Below are 19,351 nucleotides of genomic sequence, written 5' to 3'. Positions count from 1 at the left end.
TTTAAGGTTGCTGACCCCACTCCGTCCTGGCCAAACCAAATGTGGTAAACCCCAAACCATGGAACACATCATGAGATGTATCTACGCTCCACAATGTACTGGAGATGACCTGGCCCAACCAAATGCTGCTGCACTCGCCTGTGCCAACCACAGGAAACAGGCAGAAACAAAGGAACACTACAGACTTTTACAGCACAGCGAAACAAATCTGGGAATGGTTAGCGGGAACCGTTAATGCAGCAACGGGTTCCGGATCCTCAATGTTGGAACCGGTTCCTCAAAAGAACCATGCCGTTCCGGAGCCCAACCCTACCTGGTAACCTAGTTTCTTTGAAGCACTACATTGTTCTCTTTATGCCTTACTTATTTAGTTGTACAAGCTATTGTTTTATTGTCAATTAGTTGTACAAGCTATTGTTTTATTGTCAATTCATTGTACAAGCTATTGTTTTATTGGATCTTGTTTATTTGATACACGTATTGGTTTTAGCTCTTGCTCATTTGATTTTCCTATTTGTCTCTTCTGTTTAAGAAAGTAGGTAGCTGATATACTGCTCTTTTACCTTAGCGCTAGGTATACTCTTAGTTGCTTGTTTTAGAAGAGAATGCACTTAAGACTTCTGGTGATTAGTAGTTTCGTCCTATGTTGAATGCACTTATTGTAAGTCGCTTTGGATAAAAGCGTCTGCTAAATGACTGTAATGTAATATACTTATGTGACTATTTACCCTGTCGTTTGCTGACTAGGGTTGATTCTGATTTCGCACTTGTAAGTCTCTCTGGATAAGACTCTGAAGATTTCCGTTTCCGCCCGCTTCCAGTTTAACTCTTTCATTGAAACGGCTCTTTCTCGACTGGCCTCTTTTTTTTCGCTGTGTTGCGCCGGACGCTCTGTTTTGAAACCGCTGCTACGGGAGAAGGGAATGTCGCCGATGGAATATCTATTCTATGGGCCACTCACACAAACATACGCTGTGTGTTTACCAACAGTCGGACACGCGATCATAAAGGGATGTACATTTTCTGTGGCGAGCTGAAAAAGTAGTAAAACCGTGCATCTTTGACGAGAAATGTGTTTACATGGAGCTGCATGAGAAGGGGCCGACCCGGTTGAAATGTTTGTTGTCTGGGCGACTCAGGACACGTACCCTGTGTGTTTACAAACGATTGGGCATGCGATCATAATGAATATACATTTGTTGTGACCTGTTGAAAGTTTTAAAAAAAACTACTGATTACTGGCAGTGGGCAAACACAGCCAGAAATAAATCTGGCAGTGCAATGAGTTAACCCATTAAGACCTGGAACGCATCTGTGTCACTTTAAGATTTCTTTGACTATTCAACAATAGCAGATCTACAAGCTCATAGCTATGAACTTGTAGATCTGCTATTTTTGAAAAAAATAAAATTCTTTTTTTCCCCAAAAACTGTTAGGATTTAGAAAACCTTTTAAAGAATCGCCTCAGGTCTTAAAGGGTTAATGTGTGTCGGTGTGTTACCTGGGCAGGACGTTGTGGTCCACCAGGGTCAGCTGCAGCAGGCCGAGGCGGTGCAGGCGCCTGAGGTCCAGCTGCTCTCTGAAGGGCAGCAGGTCCGGGTCCAGACCACACTGTCTCAACAGGAACACGCTGTCACTGCGCAGCACCAGATCTGACTGGACCAGGTTCAACATGGGCAGGGGGAGGGGCTTATCGCTGGGCTGGGTCTGGGGGGGGGGGGGGGGGGGGGTTAAAGGTGTAGCAGTAGAAGAGAGTGAGAGAGAGGAAAAACAGAGAGTAAATGATTTCCCCCAAACGTCCTTCAACAATGTAGCTGTTGAAGGACAACAATGAACAATGTAGATGTTTTATAATGTAATCATGTACTTGAATCTGATTTGTGAGTAACAGTGGTGGAAAAAGTACTCAAAGGTCTTACTTAAGTAAAAGTAGCAATACTGCAATGTAGAAATACTCTGTTACAAGTAAAAGTCCGGAATTCAAAATTTACTTGAGTAAAAGTACAAAAGTATTGGTATCAAAATGTACTTAATGTACCAAAAGTAAAAGTACTAAAATGTTTGAAAATAGCAGATCTACAAGAGCTAAGAGATTCTAGATCGGCTATTTTCAAATAGCCTAGGTTTAAAATAAGGCTAAAGTGGTTAATGTATGTTTTCTGCAAAGTAACTAGTAACTAAAGTTTTCTAATAATTGTAGTGGAGTAAAATTTGCCTCTGAGATGTAGTGGAGTAGAAGTAAAAGTATAGACAATTGGAAACACTCCGGTAAAGTAAAAGTACCTCAAATTTGTACTTAAGTACAATACTTGAGTAAATGTACTTAATTACTTTACACCTTTGGTGAGTAACAGGTTAAAGCACTGTTTAAAGATGCAATGACATTTTTTTTCCCACGTCATTCAAACGAGTCATATTGGAGAATAAGACACATTTATCAGCCCTAAATTGGGGATTGCGAGATTATGACTGAAGAACAGACAATGGTTAACTTTGCTGTGATGTGATTGGCTTCAGAGTCTTACCTTAAACAGGAAGTAGGCGTAGGCCAGAGCAGACACCATGGAGTCCAGGTCACATGCCTCATTCCCCAGGATGACATGGAACCTCTGGCTGTCGTCTCCGTTCCCCTGGGGAGCACATAGCAGGACGCACAAGCCTCAAACATCTGCCATGTCCAAAAGCGTCAACTCACTAAACAGAGCTTTCTATCTATGTAGAGCAGTGGTTCTCAAATATTCTTTACTAACCTTTACAATATTTTTGACCCTCTTCACCAACATAAAACATTCTACTTGATAATAATTACATTTTTTTTTTCTTTCTTTCTTTTGTCTGTTTGACTTTAAAGGGATATTTCACCTTCAAAACATTTTCGGGTCATCCTGCCTTCCTAATACGTGAGGGGGCCGTGTTTTTTTCATTTATTATATATATATTTTTTAATGTATTTAATATTTATCATTTCCCCAAAAAATATTAAAAATAAATAATAAAAAATTTAAAAAAAAGACAGTCTCCTCACGTATTAGAAGGACAATATCAGTCACCAGAACCAAGGACGAGTGTTTTTGATGAATCTAACATGGTTAAAATGGAGTTTGAAGTTATAATGGGTTTGTATAGGAAGGGGGCGTGTCTGATAGAATGAATATCAAATATCTAAACACTGAATCAAGCAACTTAAAAACTGTCCGGGGGGCTTACAAAAGCCTGAGTAGACGATAAAATTACCCAAAAAGTGAAATATCCCTTTAAAGTAGCACTATGTAACTTTCCTCTTCTACCCCGGATTCAAACCCGGTTTCCTGCTCAAGTGCTGAACATTTTCCCATTGAGTAATAGAGCCTGCCTGCTTGCTCAGGGGATAAATTGAATCTTGACCATCAGGTCAAAATCGGTGTCAGATCCTGTGTCTCGGTGAGACATGACCTTTTTTGTTGTTGTTTAAGATTTGTTTTGGGATTTTCTGCCTTTATTGATAGCAGAGGTGAAGATGGACAGGAAAGAGGGAGAGAGATGGGGAGAGAGCAAAGGTCGTCGGGAACGGGACTTGAACCCGCGACCTTAGAGCCTATATGTGGTATGCGCCTGAACCGCTAGGCCAGGCGCATACCACAAGGGTGCCCCTTGAGACATGACCTTTGACACGCTCTAAATGTCTCAGTAGAAGAGCAGAGACAAAACACAACCACCCCAATTGTTGCACCCCCAAAAGTTATATTGTATTAACATACTCATTCATTCAATTATTCATTAAAAAAAAGTGACATAGTGAGTGTAAGAGCCAGATGGGTGAAACGTGTTAAATGGCTTTATATGACCATGGGTGGCGCTGTTGTCTACATAGGCGTCAAGTTCACTGTCATGGGCAGGGGGTTTGACCCGGAAGGGCAATGGTTTTTGACCGCAGGTTACCGCCGGTTACCGCTATCCAAACACGCTGTGGCGCGAATTGTTTGTATGAAATATTTATTCATTCATCTGATCAGTGTATGGAACCCCAAAAGATGCTGTTTGCACGGTGAAGTAAATAAATATGTGCCTGCATCTAAATCATACATATCAGTATGCAGAGAGCTCTGATTGAGGCCATTTCCCCATAGCTCTGTTTGATTGACTGTTTGAGCACACCTTCACCTTGCATCTTACTTTGATGCAACGTGGTCTTTTGTCTTTTAAGACGTTAGAAAGTGCTGTTTAGTGTTTTGTTTGACATGTTTTGACAACAATGGATTACATTTGTGTCAGCAAAATGTAAAAAGAAAAAAAAGGTTGTGGTATCCTTTAATAAGTATTAAGTAGTAAATAAGTTAATAAAAAAATACAAAATAATGCAGTGCTTCAGTGTTAATGTAACTCGGAATGTAAAAAACTGAACCAAATGAACACTTACGGGTCCATTTGGTTCAATTTGTAGTGTAAATTAACACGGAAACAGAATCTTTAATGTTGTATTTCTCCTGGTGCACGCGTACACACACACACACACACGCGCGTTCTATTATGGACTCACTGGTGCATTTGATTCCCACTAAAAGCCGGGCCCAGCGGCTCATATACTGGTGAGTTATTTGATACGGTGAGTGTTTTCCAGGCTTGGGTACACACAATACACACAGATGAGTACACACACAATACACACAGATGAGTACACACAATACACACATTGATGAGACTGTGTGTCTCTGTGTAAACCAAGACCAGGTCAAGACGCCCTGGATCCGTCTCTACAGTAAACAATGTTCCAACAGTCTGCATATCTGAAGGCATTACATGTAGGGCTGTGTAACCATTAAAACATGGACGTTGGTGACGGTGTTGATTTTGACAGCAAATTTTGATTTAGTTTTAGTCATAGTCTTTTGAATAAAATTCCATTTAGTTTTAGTCATATTTTAGTCACCTGAAATGTTTTACTTTCTAGTTTTAGTTGACTAAAAATCATAAGATTTTAGTCGACTACATCTACATCGACGATCTACAGTTGATTTAGTCGACTAAAATGTATTTTGGCGGTGCCTTGATCGCGTCGTGATGGCTGATTATACACTTGGTTGCATGCTGAAAATAGCAGATCTACAAGCTCCCAACGCGTCGTGCTGCGACGCGTTGGGAGCTTGTAGATCTGCTATTTTCAGAGCGCAACACCGGAACATCAAATGACTTGTCTTTTAGTTCTACTGGATCTCTTCTCCACTCGTCCCTCCCTAACATTTTAGTCGTCTTTATTTAGTTTTCGTCAGTGAAAAAAGGTAGTCGACAAACATTTTTTTGTCATAGTTTTAGTCGACGAAATGACATTTTTTGAAAAATCTTGAAAAGTGTGAGAACTACTGATTTAGAAGGCGTTTGTAGAATCGACCTCAGGTCTTAATGGGTTATGGCTTCGTAATCCAAAATTACACAGGGCAGATATGACAAATTTAAACTTAAATATACAAAGAAATGACATGTTTAATAATTGTACACCCTCAGAAAAATGTAAAAAGGAAAATAGCGGACATAGCTGATCTACAAGCTTACACTGCGTCATGTTTATTAAGCTTGTAGATCAGGTATTTCCACTATTTTTGGAAGATATTAAAAAATGCATGAACATTTTTAACATGACGATTATGCTAAATAATAATGCTCAAATAATTGTGATTAGGCGATTATTTCATAATTGTGACATCATCATTTGTGTGGCCTAATTAAATGATTGTGTTTTGCATTATACAGTGACTTCCACCCTAATTGTGCCTTTGCCTTTTTGATTTGATTTTTGATTTGATTTGATTGGTATAGTAAGTACATGCCGTATACTTAGGAATTGCACTTAAGTACAATTTTGAGGTATTATTTCTTGAGTATTTCCATTTTGTATATTACTCCACTATTTCAGAGGTAGGCCTAATACTCCATTATTATCATTTGACAGCCTTAGTTACTAGTTACATTGCGTATTTAGATTATGTATTAAAAAAATACATTCAGTTATAAATAATGATCTATTATAGGTTAAGCTACCCAGCAGCACATAATTAGGCTAATTCAAATCAGACCCAACTTGACCAGCTGCAACATTTGAGTGAGTGAAGAATAATGCATATTAATTACAATCCAATTATAATGATTGTGAAATGGACCGTTCTGCATGAGTACTTTTAGATTGGGTACTGTTAACTATATGTTGATGTCAAATTGCCATAGTTGTGAAGCATACTTGACACAAGTAAAACATTTTATACAGGACTATTACTTGTAACAGAGTTACTACATAGTATTGCTACTATTACTAAAGTAAAACCATATCTATCAGTGGTGGAAGAAATACTCACATTTTGTACTTAAGTAAAAGTATCAATACTGCAATGAAGAACTACTCCATTACAAGTGAAAGTCTGGAATTTAAAATTTACTTGAGTAAAAGTACAAAAGTATTGGCATCAAAATAAAGTATATTTTGAAAGTACCGAAAGTAGAAGTACTCATTATGCAGAATGTCTAATTTCAAGTTTTCAAAATGTATACAAATCTTTTGAAAATAGAAGATCTACAAGCTCACAATGTGACACATTGTGAGCTTGTAGGTCTGCTATTTTCAAATAGCCAAAATATATATAGAGCTTAAGTGGTTAATGTATGTTTAGTAATACAAATCTAAATCTACAAAGTAACTAGTAACTAAAGTTTTCAAATAACTGTAGTGGAGTAAAAGTATAATTAATATATTTGCCTCTGAGATGTAGTGGAGTAGAAGTAAAAGTATTGAAAATTGGAAATACTCCACTAAAGTAAAAAATACCTAAAAATTGTACTTAAGTACAGTACTTGAGTAAATGTACTTAGTTACTTTACACCACCTAATCTATCTGAATACTTTCCCCCATTTCTTTGTGCAGCACCATATTGTGCAGCACCATATCCATATGCTAGTGTGAGACAGACTTTATGATCTGTTTATGATGTTAAATCAGCTTTATTCTAATAAGAATGTAAAGCTGCCATACAGTGAGTGCTGACAGGCCAGGGGCTGAGGTCCACACACACACACACACACACACACACACACACACACACACACACACACACACACACACACACACACACACACACAAACACAGCTCTGAACACTCTGCATGGCCAGGCAATATTACGCAACACACACACACACACACACAGTCAGTCATTCACACACACGCAGTCTCACACACACACACACACACACACACACACACACAGTATTGTGACATGGGGCTTGGTAAACACAGAGCTCAGCTGGACATAGAGAAATGAACATATCTGCACACAGACAGCACATCCTCCACCATGCAGCCTCTAAACAACAATAATCAACATTCATAAATAATAATAATCCAATAAAGGTTTTTTTTTTTTTACCTTCAGTAAATCCTGGCAGCTTGTAAGGAAACTCTCCATTTGTGTCCTTTAAGATGGAAACACACGCGATCATAGGCTGGATGAACAAACTACACTATATACTATGGAAGTACGTTACGATGTCTGCTAGATCTACTTAGATCTGCTAGACCTACTAGAGGGAGGTAAAGACAACACAGCACAGCCAGAATGATCTGCACCACCGTGGCGTGGATCCTGTGCAGCTAGAGTCATGTGTTGACCTCCAGGCGAACGGAACTCTGGGTAATGTAGTCGTGTCGTCATTGCATAGGGTAAATGTTTGTGCCTTTAAAAAAGCCATTAAAGAGCCGAGGCTGATTCTAAAAATAAATGTCTTCTAAATCAGTGTTGTATGTAATGTCTTCTGTAATCAGTGCCAATGTATTATTATCAAAATATTTTGTTCCAGGGACCCCCATAAGCAAAGAATCAAGATTTTTCTAAAATAGCAGATCTACAAGCTCATAGCAGGGCATGAAGTGATGCGCTAATAATAGCACTAAAAAGTGGTTAAAATGTTCGTGCGCTAAATTAACATCTTTTGCTGGAGACCCCCTGGAACCCCCCCAAGGACCCCTGGTGGTCCCTGGACCCCACTTTGAGAACCAATGTGCTACATAGCTAAAATCTAAAATGACACAGATGCTTTCCCGGATTGAATGGGTTAAGAACCTCAAGCGCTGTTTTATACTCACACACGACCGTGTTGCACAAGAATAGACGATCTATAAGCTCACACGTGTCACGAAGAGGCACCTTGTGAGCTTGTAGATCTGATATTTTTGTTTTGAAAAAATGTCACCTAGGCTATGCTATAAAGTGGTTAAGTGGATTTAATTGGGCATGATCCTTCCATAAGATTGTATTAAATTGACCACATAATGTAATAGCTTCACATAGTTCTATATAAGTTGATTAGGTATCACATCAGAGTAGATCCGCTCCTGCTGAGAATCTGGAATATTGAATTAAATAATAATATTGTCTAAACCCCTTACTTTTCCACTCAGTGTCAGCAACAGTGCAGCCTATAATAAACCTTACAGTAAAAATATGCTCCTTTTCATGTTCACAATGGGTCACAAATGCATCGCGTCGTAAGCTTGTAGATTGCAATTTTCACTTTTTTAATCTGTGAAGACAAATACAAATTTAAGATTGAAAAAAAAAAAAAAGATGTTTGCCTAATGACATGCCCCAAAAATAGTGGTTAACATATTTTTTAGGGTATATAATTTGCCTCTGTATTGGGTAATATAGTCCATTACAAATAATGTGTACATGTTTGTAGTTGTATATTGCAATCATAATGTGTCACTGTCACAAAAATCCCAAGGCATGTCTGGACTTGTCATATGGTAGGCTACACTGTTTTGGGTAGGGGTAGGGTAGGTCACGTGACCTAGGGTGGGTAACGTACAGGGCTGTTTAACAACACACAGATGAAGACGTTCAAACTTGTCTTTTAACAAGGACCTGTAAGCAGTGGTGGAAAAAGTACTCAAACGTTTTACTTAAGTAAAAGTATCAATACTGCAATGTAGAAGTACTCTGTTACAGGTAAAAGTCGGAAATTCTGAATTTACTTGAGTAAAAGTACAAAAGTATTGGCATCTTTTGAAAATAGCAGATCTACAAGCTTGTAGATCGGCTATTTTCAAATAACCTATAAGTTTAAATAGGGCTGAAATGGTTAATGTATGTTTTGTAATAATAATCAAAATCTACAAAGTAACTAGTAACTAAACATTTCAAATACATGTAGTGGAGTAAAAGTACAATATTTGGATCCGAGATGTAGTGGAGTAGAAGTAAAAGTGTTGGAAATTGGAAATACTCAAGTAAAGTACAAATACCTCAAAATTGGACTTAAGTACAGTACTTAAGTAAATGTACTTAGTTACTTTACACCACTGCCTGTAAGTGGTTACTTCCCTTCTCTGATGTGTCCTGGTACAACATTCCTCTCTTGTGAAAAGGCTAATTGACTTGGAGATCTGCTTTAAGCCATTAAGACCATGAGGCCGATTCTGCCTTCTAAACCAGTAGTTCTCAAACCTTTTTGTGCCAGTAACCCCCAAATTGATATATATATATATATGGCTGAGGAGAGAAGATTTTGTGTTCTAAATTAAAGATTTTTCAAAACTGTTCAAAAATAGCAGATGTACAAGCTCGCAGCGCTGCACGAAGTGACACGCTGTGAGTGGTGGAAAAAGTACTCAAGTGTTTTACTTAAGTAAAAGTATCAATACTGCAATGTAGAAGTACTCTGTTACAAGTAAAAGTCCGGAATTCATCTACTTGAGTAAAAGTATAAAAGTATTGGTATAAAAATGTAATTAAAGTACCAAGAGTAAAAGTACCAAAATGTTTGAAAATAGCAGATCTACAAGCTCGCGACACGTTGTGAGCTTGTAGATCTGCTATTCTCAAATAGCCTGGGTATAAAATAGGGCTAAAGTGGTTAATGTATGTTTTATAATGTAATAATTTATATCTGCAAAGTAACTAGTAACTTAAGTTTTCAAATAACTGTAGTGGAGTAAAAGTACAATATTTGCCTCTGTAATAATTTATATCTGCAAAGTAACTAGTAACTTAAGTTTTCAAATAACTGTAGTGGAGTAGAAGTAAAAGTATAGACAATTGGAAATACTCCAGTAAAGTAAAAGTACCTCAAAATTGTACTTAAGTACAGTACTTTACATGTTACTTTACACCACTGCGCACTGTGAGCTTGTAGATCTGCTAGTTTTGAATATTGAATTGTATTTTTTAATAGCCAACGTATAAAATCTAAAATGACACAAGATGCTTACCCGGTTTTAATGGGTTAATAGAATAGAATAATGCGGTCTCCTCTTGTGACTCCTCTGATACTGTAATGTGATTTACACACTGGCTCGTTTCAAGGCCATCTAATTTTAGAACGTATGCACGAGACACACTTCATGGCAGGCCAAAATTATAATACACAAACCAGGCAAAGGAAATGACCATATGCCACAATGTACCAGCAGGTGTCAGTGTGGGATTCTGGGTAATGCAGTTTTAGCCGTCTCCCCATAGAGAAAAAAAAGCCCATATGGTTAAACATTTTTAGTTTGTTCAGATCCAAGGTACCTCAATGTGAAGTTATAATATAATATAAAAGTGTCAACACAAATAAAACGGTTTCAAGACTTGTTTCAAGTCAAGACTAAATTAAAAAATCCAGATAAGGCTATATTGAAAATTTATGAAATTAGTTACGTTGTACAAAGATAATATTGGGATCATTGTACTGTTTGTAAAAAAAAACAATAATTAAAAAAAAGTTTCCTGACCCTAAACAACAGCACAACCAATATTATTTTATAGAAACATTTATTTCATGTTCATCATAATTATTTTAAATGCGATCAAATACAGAGATTGTAGAAACATCACTGTCATCCAAAGTAAAGAGAAGAGAGAAGAGAATAAATCTATCAGTGTTTTGAAAGATTCCTATACTTGGTTGTGCTCAACATTAAACAAGTTTTCAAGGTGTTCCCTGCATACAAAACAAAAAGAACAAAACAATAGAGGTCTTTCAAAATAGAAAAATTTATATGCATCTTAAAGCACAAGATTTTGGTGTTTATATAAAGCATTTAATTTTCTATTGTTGAATTGTTAACAATATTATTTCCCCCCTATACCATTCTGACATTATTCTGATATTCTGGACTTTATACTTTTAGCAACACATTGCTTTCATTTACATTCAAAACAGCTCCAAAAACAAACAAAAAACTATCTACATGCTCACAATGTAGCAATGCTCACAATGTAGCAGTGTACATTGCAACGTGTTGTGAGCTTGTAGATCAGATATTTTTTAAATAGGGCTTAAGTAGTTAAACATTGTTCAACTGTCCTCCCTGAGTGATCAATACAGTTTGAATAGATCTGATCACTTGTGAAAAGTGATGCGGATTCGCTGTGGCGAAGGCAAGTGGACGGGATTGTTCTGAGGAATGGACATGAAGGTGTTATGTTTCTTCCCATGGAGAGAGGTGATTGCAACGATGTCTGAACTACAATAAAGATGGTGGCATATCTAGTGTCCAATCCGGTGTGCCGCCTGCTTCAAATAACTTTATTGACATTGTCAACCAGGTGTCCTACCCGACACCAGGGTCTTAAATGTCTCAATGGAAGAGTAGAGAGACCATCTCCAACCACAGCACATGTACTAGTTGTATTGTGTTGTGTTGTGCCATACAGATTGGTTATAATGATGTATTAATTAAATAAGTCCTGGATGAATGTGATTGGATGACATTGTTCTGAAGGAATGGACTGAACAGCAGGATAGGAGGACAGAGGAGAAGGAGAGAAGGGAGGAGAGAGGAGCAAAAGGGGAAGAGAGAGGAGCAGAGAGGAGGAGAGAAGGCGAGGAGAGATGAGAAGAGAGATCTGAGGATCCGATGGAACAGAGTAGGAGAGGAATAGAGAAGGGGTCTTCAATGCTTTTCAGGCCAAGGACCCCTTAGCTGAGAGAGAGACAAAGCAGGGACCCCCCCACTACATATTATATAAAATGATGTTGCAGATTAAACCTTTTCATAGATTTCATAGATAGCTTCATAGACTTGTTTGACAGCACTGTCATCAGTGTTGGATTCATGTTAATGTGTATAGATAGTTATCCACTTAAACCCTCAATACTTAGAAAACTTGTACTTGGTCTGCTCTTTTTTCCCTCTACACCAAACCTCTTTGCCGAAAATAGCCGATCTACAAGCTCACAAGGCCTCTCAGTGCGAGGCCTTGTGAGCTTGTAGATCTGCTATTTTTGGCTAATGTTCCCCTCAGAAGGGTTCTAGGGTTCAAGTGGTTAATGTAAAAAAAAAAAAAAAGGTTCCTATCACACAAACATTTGGTGGCCCCCCCTGTAGTAACTCTGAGAACCCCGTAGGGGTCCCGGACCCCCTGTTGAAGACCCCTGGAATAGAGAGTAGAAGAGAGGACATGAGGGGAGGAGAAGAGGAATAGAGTGTAGCAGAGAGGAGAAGAGAGGAGCTGAGGAGGTGCATGGAGTAGTTTACATCTTCTCTACGTAGTTTCCAGGGAACATTCCTTCTCTTCCCCTGAGACGACCGTACCACCACCCTGACGGGTCTGTGGAGACACAATTACATCCATGTCACATTAAAGACATACATCTATAAACAATAACATTAACTCAATGTAGTCAAACTAGTTGCATTCTGAAATTCTGATAGTAATCATTGCTATAGAGTGTTTGTTCAGTAAAATAGGTTTTCCTATATCTCTATTATAAACACAAAATACATGTTCAGGTCAGGAAAAGGACCCCAACGGAAACATTATAAATGTAACTGTGTTGTTTTACATTCTTTTGCCTAATAAAAATTTCAATCAATCAATCAATCAATCAAGGATAGAAATGATATCCAATCAGGAGAGAGAAAAATCCAGTAAAGATCCTTTTAGTTTATAGTATTCCAGTTCCAATTTTGTCGGCTCAATTTCACATCTTTATCTTGTATGAGTTCTCTCTCCTCGTTGAATACAATTGCTATCCTAACCTCAAAATATTTTTCATTCTTCTTTAACGTTTATTTAGGCAGGGGGTCCTACTGAGACAGAAGCCCCACGGGCAAAAAATAACAACTAAAATCATACAAATAAAATGTCTGAACAGAGTACAGTATACTATGTTGAAGTACAGGAGTAGTATACATCAATGGTTCTGAAACATTTTCATGTCCAGGACCCCCAAACTGATACCTATTAGGCAGCAGACCGCCACCTGAAAAGATTTTGTTCCAGGGATCCCCATAAGAAGATTTTTGCAGTTAGATTAGATTTAGAACAGAATTGTACAACTCTCTACTCTATACCCTATATAATTCGTTGACCGGTGTCTCTTTTTTTCCTCTACTCAAAATCCTGTCGCCAAAAAAAAGCGGATCTCCAAGCTCACAGCGCGTTGCAACGTGATGCCTTGTGAGCTTGAAGATCTGCTATTTTTGCCAATCTATATTCACTGAATGTTCGCCTCGAACAGGGAAGCTAGGGCCCGTACGGTTAAATTGTCCAAAAGACCAAGGCGTCGAGTTTGTGTTTCTTGAAATGTGTTCTTCTGCATGTGGACGCATGTACTTTAGAAGCAGTTCTTCCTATTTCTGCTGTGAATGGCTTTGTTTCTAGCTCAATTAAATCTTGAGATCTTGAGATTGGGGGCGGCAGTGGCTCAGGGGTAGAGTGGCCGGTAGAGCGGCCGGATGGGGACCGTGAGGTTCCCAGTTAGATCCCGGGCTCCCCCAGAGTTAGTGTCGAAGTGTCCTTGAGCAAGACACTGAACCCCTAATTGCTCCCGATGAGCAGGTTGGTGCCTTGCGTGGTTTCCTCCGCCATCGGTGTATGAATGTATGGGTGAATGGGTGAATGTGATGCACAATCTATGTAAAGCGCTTTGGATAAAAGCGCTATATAAATGCACCATTTACCATTGTATTTATTTACCATCTTGTGCAGTAGATTGAGTTTATAACAGTTCACGGATTGTGAGCTTTTCGATCGGCTAATTTCGAATAGCAGAAGTATGAAACTATTTTCTCATTTTGCTGGGGACTCCCCCTCAAGGACACCCGGGGGGTCCCCGGACCCCACTCTGAGAACCAGTGGTGTACAGTAGTATTGACGCGGCGTACCTTCGGTGAGGATGTCGATGACATCGTCTGCGTTGAAGCTGAGTTCGTCGGTGTCCTGTGCGTCGTAAGGGTACAGCGCTCTGCACTGTGGACCCCGGGGTTTGGGCCTCGGAGCCGGTTTGGGTCGGCCTGCTCCTGGAAGCGGCTTCACCTCCTTGGAAAGTCTACGATGGAGACTACACACAAAAGGCAGAAACACACTATTAGAAGAACTGGTTCTTTTAGAAAGCCTACGAAGGAGACTTCAACTTCAACCAGGTCCTCACCCTGCCACGCCCTGGTCCGGTACGTCCATGAAGGAGTTGTCCTGGTCGTGTGCGTTCCTCTGGTTCTGGTTGGAGTGTGAGGCGGCCGCGTGGCGCGGCAGAGTGGGCTGCTCCTTACTGGACTGCTGGCGTAGGAGAGAACCTCTCTGGTGACCTCTTCCTCCTCCTCTACCACCACCTCCTCCTCCTCTACCACCACCTCCTCCTCCTCTACCACCACCTCTACCACCGCCTCCTGCTCTGGGGGAGTCTGGGGAGGGGAGGGGAGAGGAGAGGAGAGGAGAGGAGAGGAGAGGAGAGGAGAGGGTTTTGACCCATTCAATCCGGGAACGCATCTACAAATGTCTTCTAAATCCTAAAGGTTTTCTGAAAACCGTATGTTGCTATAATATCAGTGGTTCTCAAACTTCTTCATGTCAAGAACCCCCCATAATTATATGTATTTGATCGCGGACTCCCATCTCAAAATATTTTGTTCCAGGGACCCCCAGAAGCTTTGAGTAAAAAAATGTAATATTATATTGAAAGATTTTCAAACATGTTCATGATTTTTCTGAAATAGCAGATATACAAGCTCATAGTGCGGCACTTGCCTCACAATGAGCTTGTAGATCTGCTATTTTTGAATAGCCAAAGTATCAAATAATGGTTATAGCTAAAATCTAAAATGACAAGATGCGTTCCTGGTCTCAAGTATAAATAGAGCTGTAGTAACAAGCAAACAAAAGAACATGGGGAGAAAGATGGGGGGGAGACATACAGCAAAAGGTGTCGGGACAGGGAGTCGAACCCGCAACACACTCTCAAGCTGGATTACCAGCCTATGTAGTATGCGCCTGTACCGCTAGGCCAGCGGACGCCCTGGAAAGGTCTGCTTTCTGTCCCTAAAACTAAACTTAGGGAAGCAGCATTTAGTTTTTATGCACCACGTGCATCTGGAACAGAAACTCCAAGAAAATTGCAGGTCTGCTGCATCTCTTATTTCTATTAAATCACAACTAAAGACCTTTGATTGAGTCATGTTTCTTTTTCTTTCTCTTCTGCACTGTAATTGGAATTGTGTAATGTTATTTATTTTTTTTACTTCTTTTGTTTTATTGCATCCTAATGTCATTTCATAAATGTGTTTTCTTTGCTTGATGTTTTGTGTAAAGCACATTGAATTGCCTTGTTGTTGAAATGTGCTATACAAATAGGTGAATCCATATGAGAGTCAGTGGATGAGACAATGGATGAATCAGTAGATGAGTCAATAGAAGAGTCAGTAAATGGGTCGGTAGGCAAGTCAATAGATGAGTCCTATTTGTCTCATCTGTTTAAAAAAGTAGGTAGCTGATATATTGCCCTTTTACCTCAGCGCTAGGTATACTCTTAGTGGCTTGTTTTAGAAGAGAATGCACTTAATACTTCTGGTGATTAGTAGTTTCCTTCCCTACCTATGTTGAATGCACTTATTGTAAGTCGCTTTGGATAAAAGCATCTGCTAAATGACTGTAATGTAATGTAATGTAATGTAATGAGTCAGTAGGCGAGTTATCTGCTCACCTCTGGACTGATAGCCGGTAGAAGGAGCCTGGCTGCCCATGTAGCGGCTCTTACGCTTGTCTCTGCGGGTTGGTCCTAATGGACAGAGAGATCGTAAGTCACATTGCAAACAGGAAGATCGCTCAAACAGGAGGTAACCCCCAGCTCTCTGTCAGCAGAGACTCTCAAACAGGAGGTAACCCCCAGCTCTCTGTCAGCAGAGACTCTTATAAATAAGGAGAGGACACGGTCAAAATGGTAAGCACCCTAAAAAAACACACTGGGAATCAAAGTGGATCAATTCTATTGCAGTCAATGGGAGCAGAGAACTTGAGTTGACGATTAATTGTCACTCAAAGAATTGCGATTAACGATTTAATTGTGTGTTTGGAAATGTTGAACATTGGAACATAATGAATACAAATTTTAATTTCTGTTTGCCTTTTAGGCTTCGTAATACAAAATTGCACAGGGCAGATATGACAAACTTAAATATACAAAGACATTATTGACATATTTAATCATTGTATACATGTAAAAATAGCAGAAATAACTTTGTGACGCGTTGTAAGCTTGTAGATCTGCTATTTCAGCTTTTTTAATATTTGAAAATGTAAGATTTTTTTTCAACATTATGATGAAACGATTATGACAATTATGCAAAAATAACTGCGATTATCTCCTAATAATTGTGATTAGGTGATTATGTAATAATTGCAACAGGCCTACAGACAACAAATAAACACACTCTGTGCAACCTTTGTCATATAAAATGTTTCTTGTTCTTTGTTTTCCTTTTTTATGTGCATCCTTAGTTATTTTCCGTAGGTTATTTAAAGAACACGGACCAACAGGAGTGACTGGGCACATTCCTGAAACATTAACAGAAACCAGAAACCTTCTTCTTAACCATGAACTCTATGGCGTCCCTATTCTCTGTATATGCTATTTTTGAATAGTCAAAGCTAAGTGGTTAAAATGATCGTGACGCTATGTTAACTAATTTTGCCCCCCCCCCCCCCCCCCCCCAAGGACCACTGGTGGTCCCCGGACCACTGGTTGAGAACCACTGGTGTAGAGGGGAGAAAGGAAGGGACCAAATATAGACCCTGGGGTACAACAAAAGTATATAGGGTTTAAGTGCTTAGAAGCTACTTTGAAGAAAGAAAGTTCAGAAATGTTGCCATTCATCAAAAAGGTTTGTATACACGACACTGTTGTTGTTTTGCTGAACAGCTGTTTTCTGGGCCCCAGCTGTTAGTTCTGACCCAACTCCTGATGTTAAGCCTGGATCTATGCCCAGATGTTGATGTCTCGATCAAACTTACGGGAGTTCTTGGGCAGACCCGGCCCAACGCTGACCAGCAGAACTTTACCACTGGGCTTCAGAACCGCCTCGTCTCCCTGACCAGTTTGGAACTGGATCTGTCTGGAGCCAGCCGACCCGAACGGACCCCAACCACCCTTCTTCACTTTGAACTCCAGCCTGTAGGGGAGGAGAGGGGAGGAGAGCATCATATTATTATTATAACAATATAATAATGTTCAATATTATTCTCAAAAATCCCATATCGATCGGGCTCTGGTTATGTGTGTACGAGGGATGGGATGATATGAAAATTTCATATTGCGATTATTGTGACCAAAATAATTGCGTTTTACGATATTATCGCGATAATCAAAATATGCTTAAAACTCTTAAAATGACACTTTTGTTAAACCACTTCTTGAACCCCAGCATCCATAGTCTGGAGTGGAACATTTGGCAAAAGTAGCAGATCTACAAGCTCACAACGCGTATTTTTGGCAAATAGATTTAGAGAGTGAAAGAAAGACTGTATTAAGTACGTTCTTTACAGGTGCGTTTTACCAATTCTAGAAGGTTTAAGTGGTACCGGATATGCAACTCGGCAAAGGTGAATTGACCCCAGTGTATGACGGAGAACAATTTCACGATAAATTTAAATCTCTGCGATACGATTATTGTGAGCCTTTTTTATCATGCTAAACGATAATAACGATTATCGTCCCATCCCTAGCGTGTACTAGTCTCGCGAGCCAGACTGTTTCCTCCCACAATTTTCAAATGCTTCTGTCATACAGTCTGGAGCAACGGAAGCTCTGAAAATGATCAAGCGGTAAAGCGGATGCGACGCCTCATTCCCACTTCTGTTTCGTCTTTACAGTTGCGCAAATGTATCCGAATATAAATTAAAATCATCTAAGCATTATGCCATATATACGGTAGCTTGCTGCTTAGCAGAAATGGAAATTAAATATTTATTATATATTTTTGTGAACGGAAATGACGAGCAGATGACAGCTTTCTGTCATCGCTGGCACTGAAGTTGAGCTGTATATGTTACAGCTGTGCTCCATACCTTAACCACTGAAGCCCTAGTTTGTACTTAAATTGTTTTTTTCAGAAATAGACGATCTACAAGCACACAACACAGCATTTTGACCTCATATGTTAGTTTTGAACATTTTAGAAAATGGAAAGTTTAACACGTTTGCCTACAATGACATGCCCCAAACAGGGAAGTCAGGGATCATGTCTTTAATGACGTGTTGACGTTCTGTTGACATCTTCCGGACGGCAGTCGGTTGGACTAACGTCATTGCTGAGTTAATTTCGTCGACTAAAAACTATGACGGGAAATGTCCGTCGACTACCTTTTTCTCACTGACGGAAACTAAATAAAAACTAAGCTACGATGACAAAAACTATGACTAAATACATTGACAATTTTGTCAACAAATAATAACTACACAAAAAAGCAGGGACTAGCGGAGAAGAGATCCAGTAGAACTAAGACAAGTCATTTTATGCTAGGCTGCGTGTGGGTGTCACACTCCGAATAAAGCGTTGCGAATGTGTAGATCCAAAAAATAATGATTTAAAATTGCAAAAAAAATGTTATATAAAGTATAGTAATATAATTAAATATTCAAATATGTTTTGACACAGAATCAAATGTTTTATGGTCATGATTCACCAGGAGCCTGGATGGCTTGGTTCCAGGCTTAAAATAATGTATATAACTATTTTCGGAAATCTCTATGGGAAAAATGAATGGGTTTTCTATCTGTGGCACCACAAAAATGGCCGCCACTGCTATGCCCTATAGTTAGCCACTAGATATTTGCTAGTCCTAGTTGTTATGGATACCCCCGTGAGTCAGACCACGTCACAGAATGCCTGGAACTCCATATATGGAGCTAACTGACATATCTAAGTCGGACATCATAGACTCCATCTTTGGGCATATCAGGACTTCATACATGGATATGACTGACTCGTATTGATATCACCGGGATAACAAAAGCACTGTAGCCAACAATATAAAAGCCTGTGTCTTGGGGAAGGTCATGTATGTCCATGGAGGATACAACTACCTGGCTAGACTCACTAATGACATCTACAAGTTGGACACCACCACA

General features: G+C 39.3%; 2 protein-coding genes across 3 annotated transcripts in view; both read right to left on the bottom strand.

Annotated features, from left to right (window-relative positions):
- The window catches only part of prune (prune exopolyphosphatase), a 29,963-nt gene extending 22,361 nt beyond the window's left edge, over nt 1-7,602 (bottom strand). For both annotated transcript variants that reach the window (XR_013933010.1, XM_080426234.1), the window contains exons 1-3: nt 7,387-7,602; nt 2,526-2,630; nt 1,502-1,707 (exon numbers count right to left, since the gene is read on the bottom strand). Coding sequence is in view for 1 of the 2 variants with exons in the window: in XM_080426234.1 (XP_080282360.1) it covers nt 1,502-1,707; nt 2,526-2,630; nt 7,387-7,425 (350 nt within the window). In the remaining variant the exon portion in view is untranslated. The remainder of the gene's footprint in view (nt 1-1,501; nt 1,708-2,525; nt 2,631-7,386) is intronic.
- A 3,377-nt stretch (nt 7,603-10,979) lies between these two features.
- The window catches only part of myo1eb (myosin IEb), a 43,961-nt gene continuing 35,589 nt past the window's right edge, over nt 10,980-19,351 (bottom strand). The window contains exons 23-27 of the mRNA XM_080425317.1: nt 17,236-17,393; nt 15,929-16,003; nt 14,384-14,633; nt 14,118-14,293; nt 10,980-12,558 (exon numbers count right to left, since the gene is read on the bottom strand). Coding sequence (XP_080281443.1) covers nt 12,482-12,558; nt 14,118-14,293; nt 14,384-14,633; nt 15,929-16,003; nt 17,236-17,393 — 736 coding nt within the window. The 3' untranslated portion in view covers nt 10,980-12,481. The remainder of the gene's footprint in view (nt 12,559-14,117; nt 14,294-14,383; nt 14,634-15,928; nt 16,004-17,235; nt 17,394-19,351) is intronic.

Source organism: Gymnoscopelus braueri, assembly GCF_963280865.1.
Source record: "Gymnoscopelus braueri genome assembly, chromosome: 4".
Lineage (NCBI taxonomy): Eukaryota > Metazoa > Chordata > Actinopteri > Myctophiformes > Myctophidae > Gymnoscopelus > Gymnoscopelus braueri.
The sequence above is the reverse complement of the archived record's forward strand: the minus strand, read 5'-3'. Positions and strand labels throughout refer to the sequence as shown.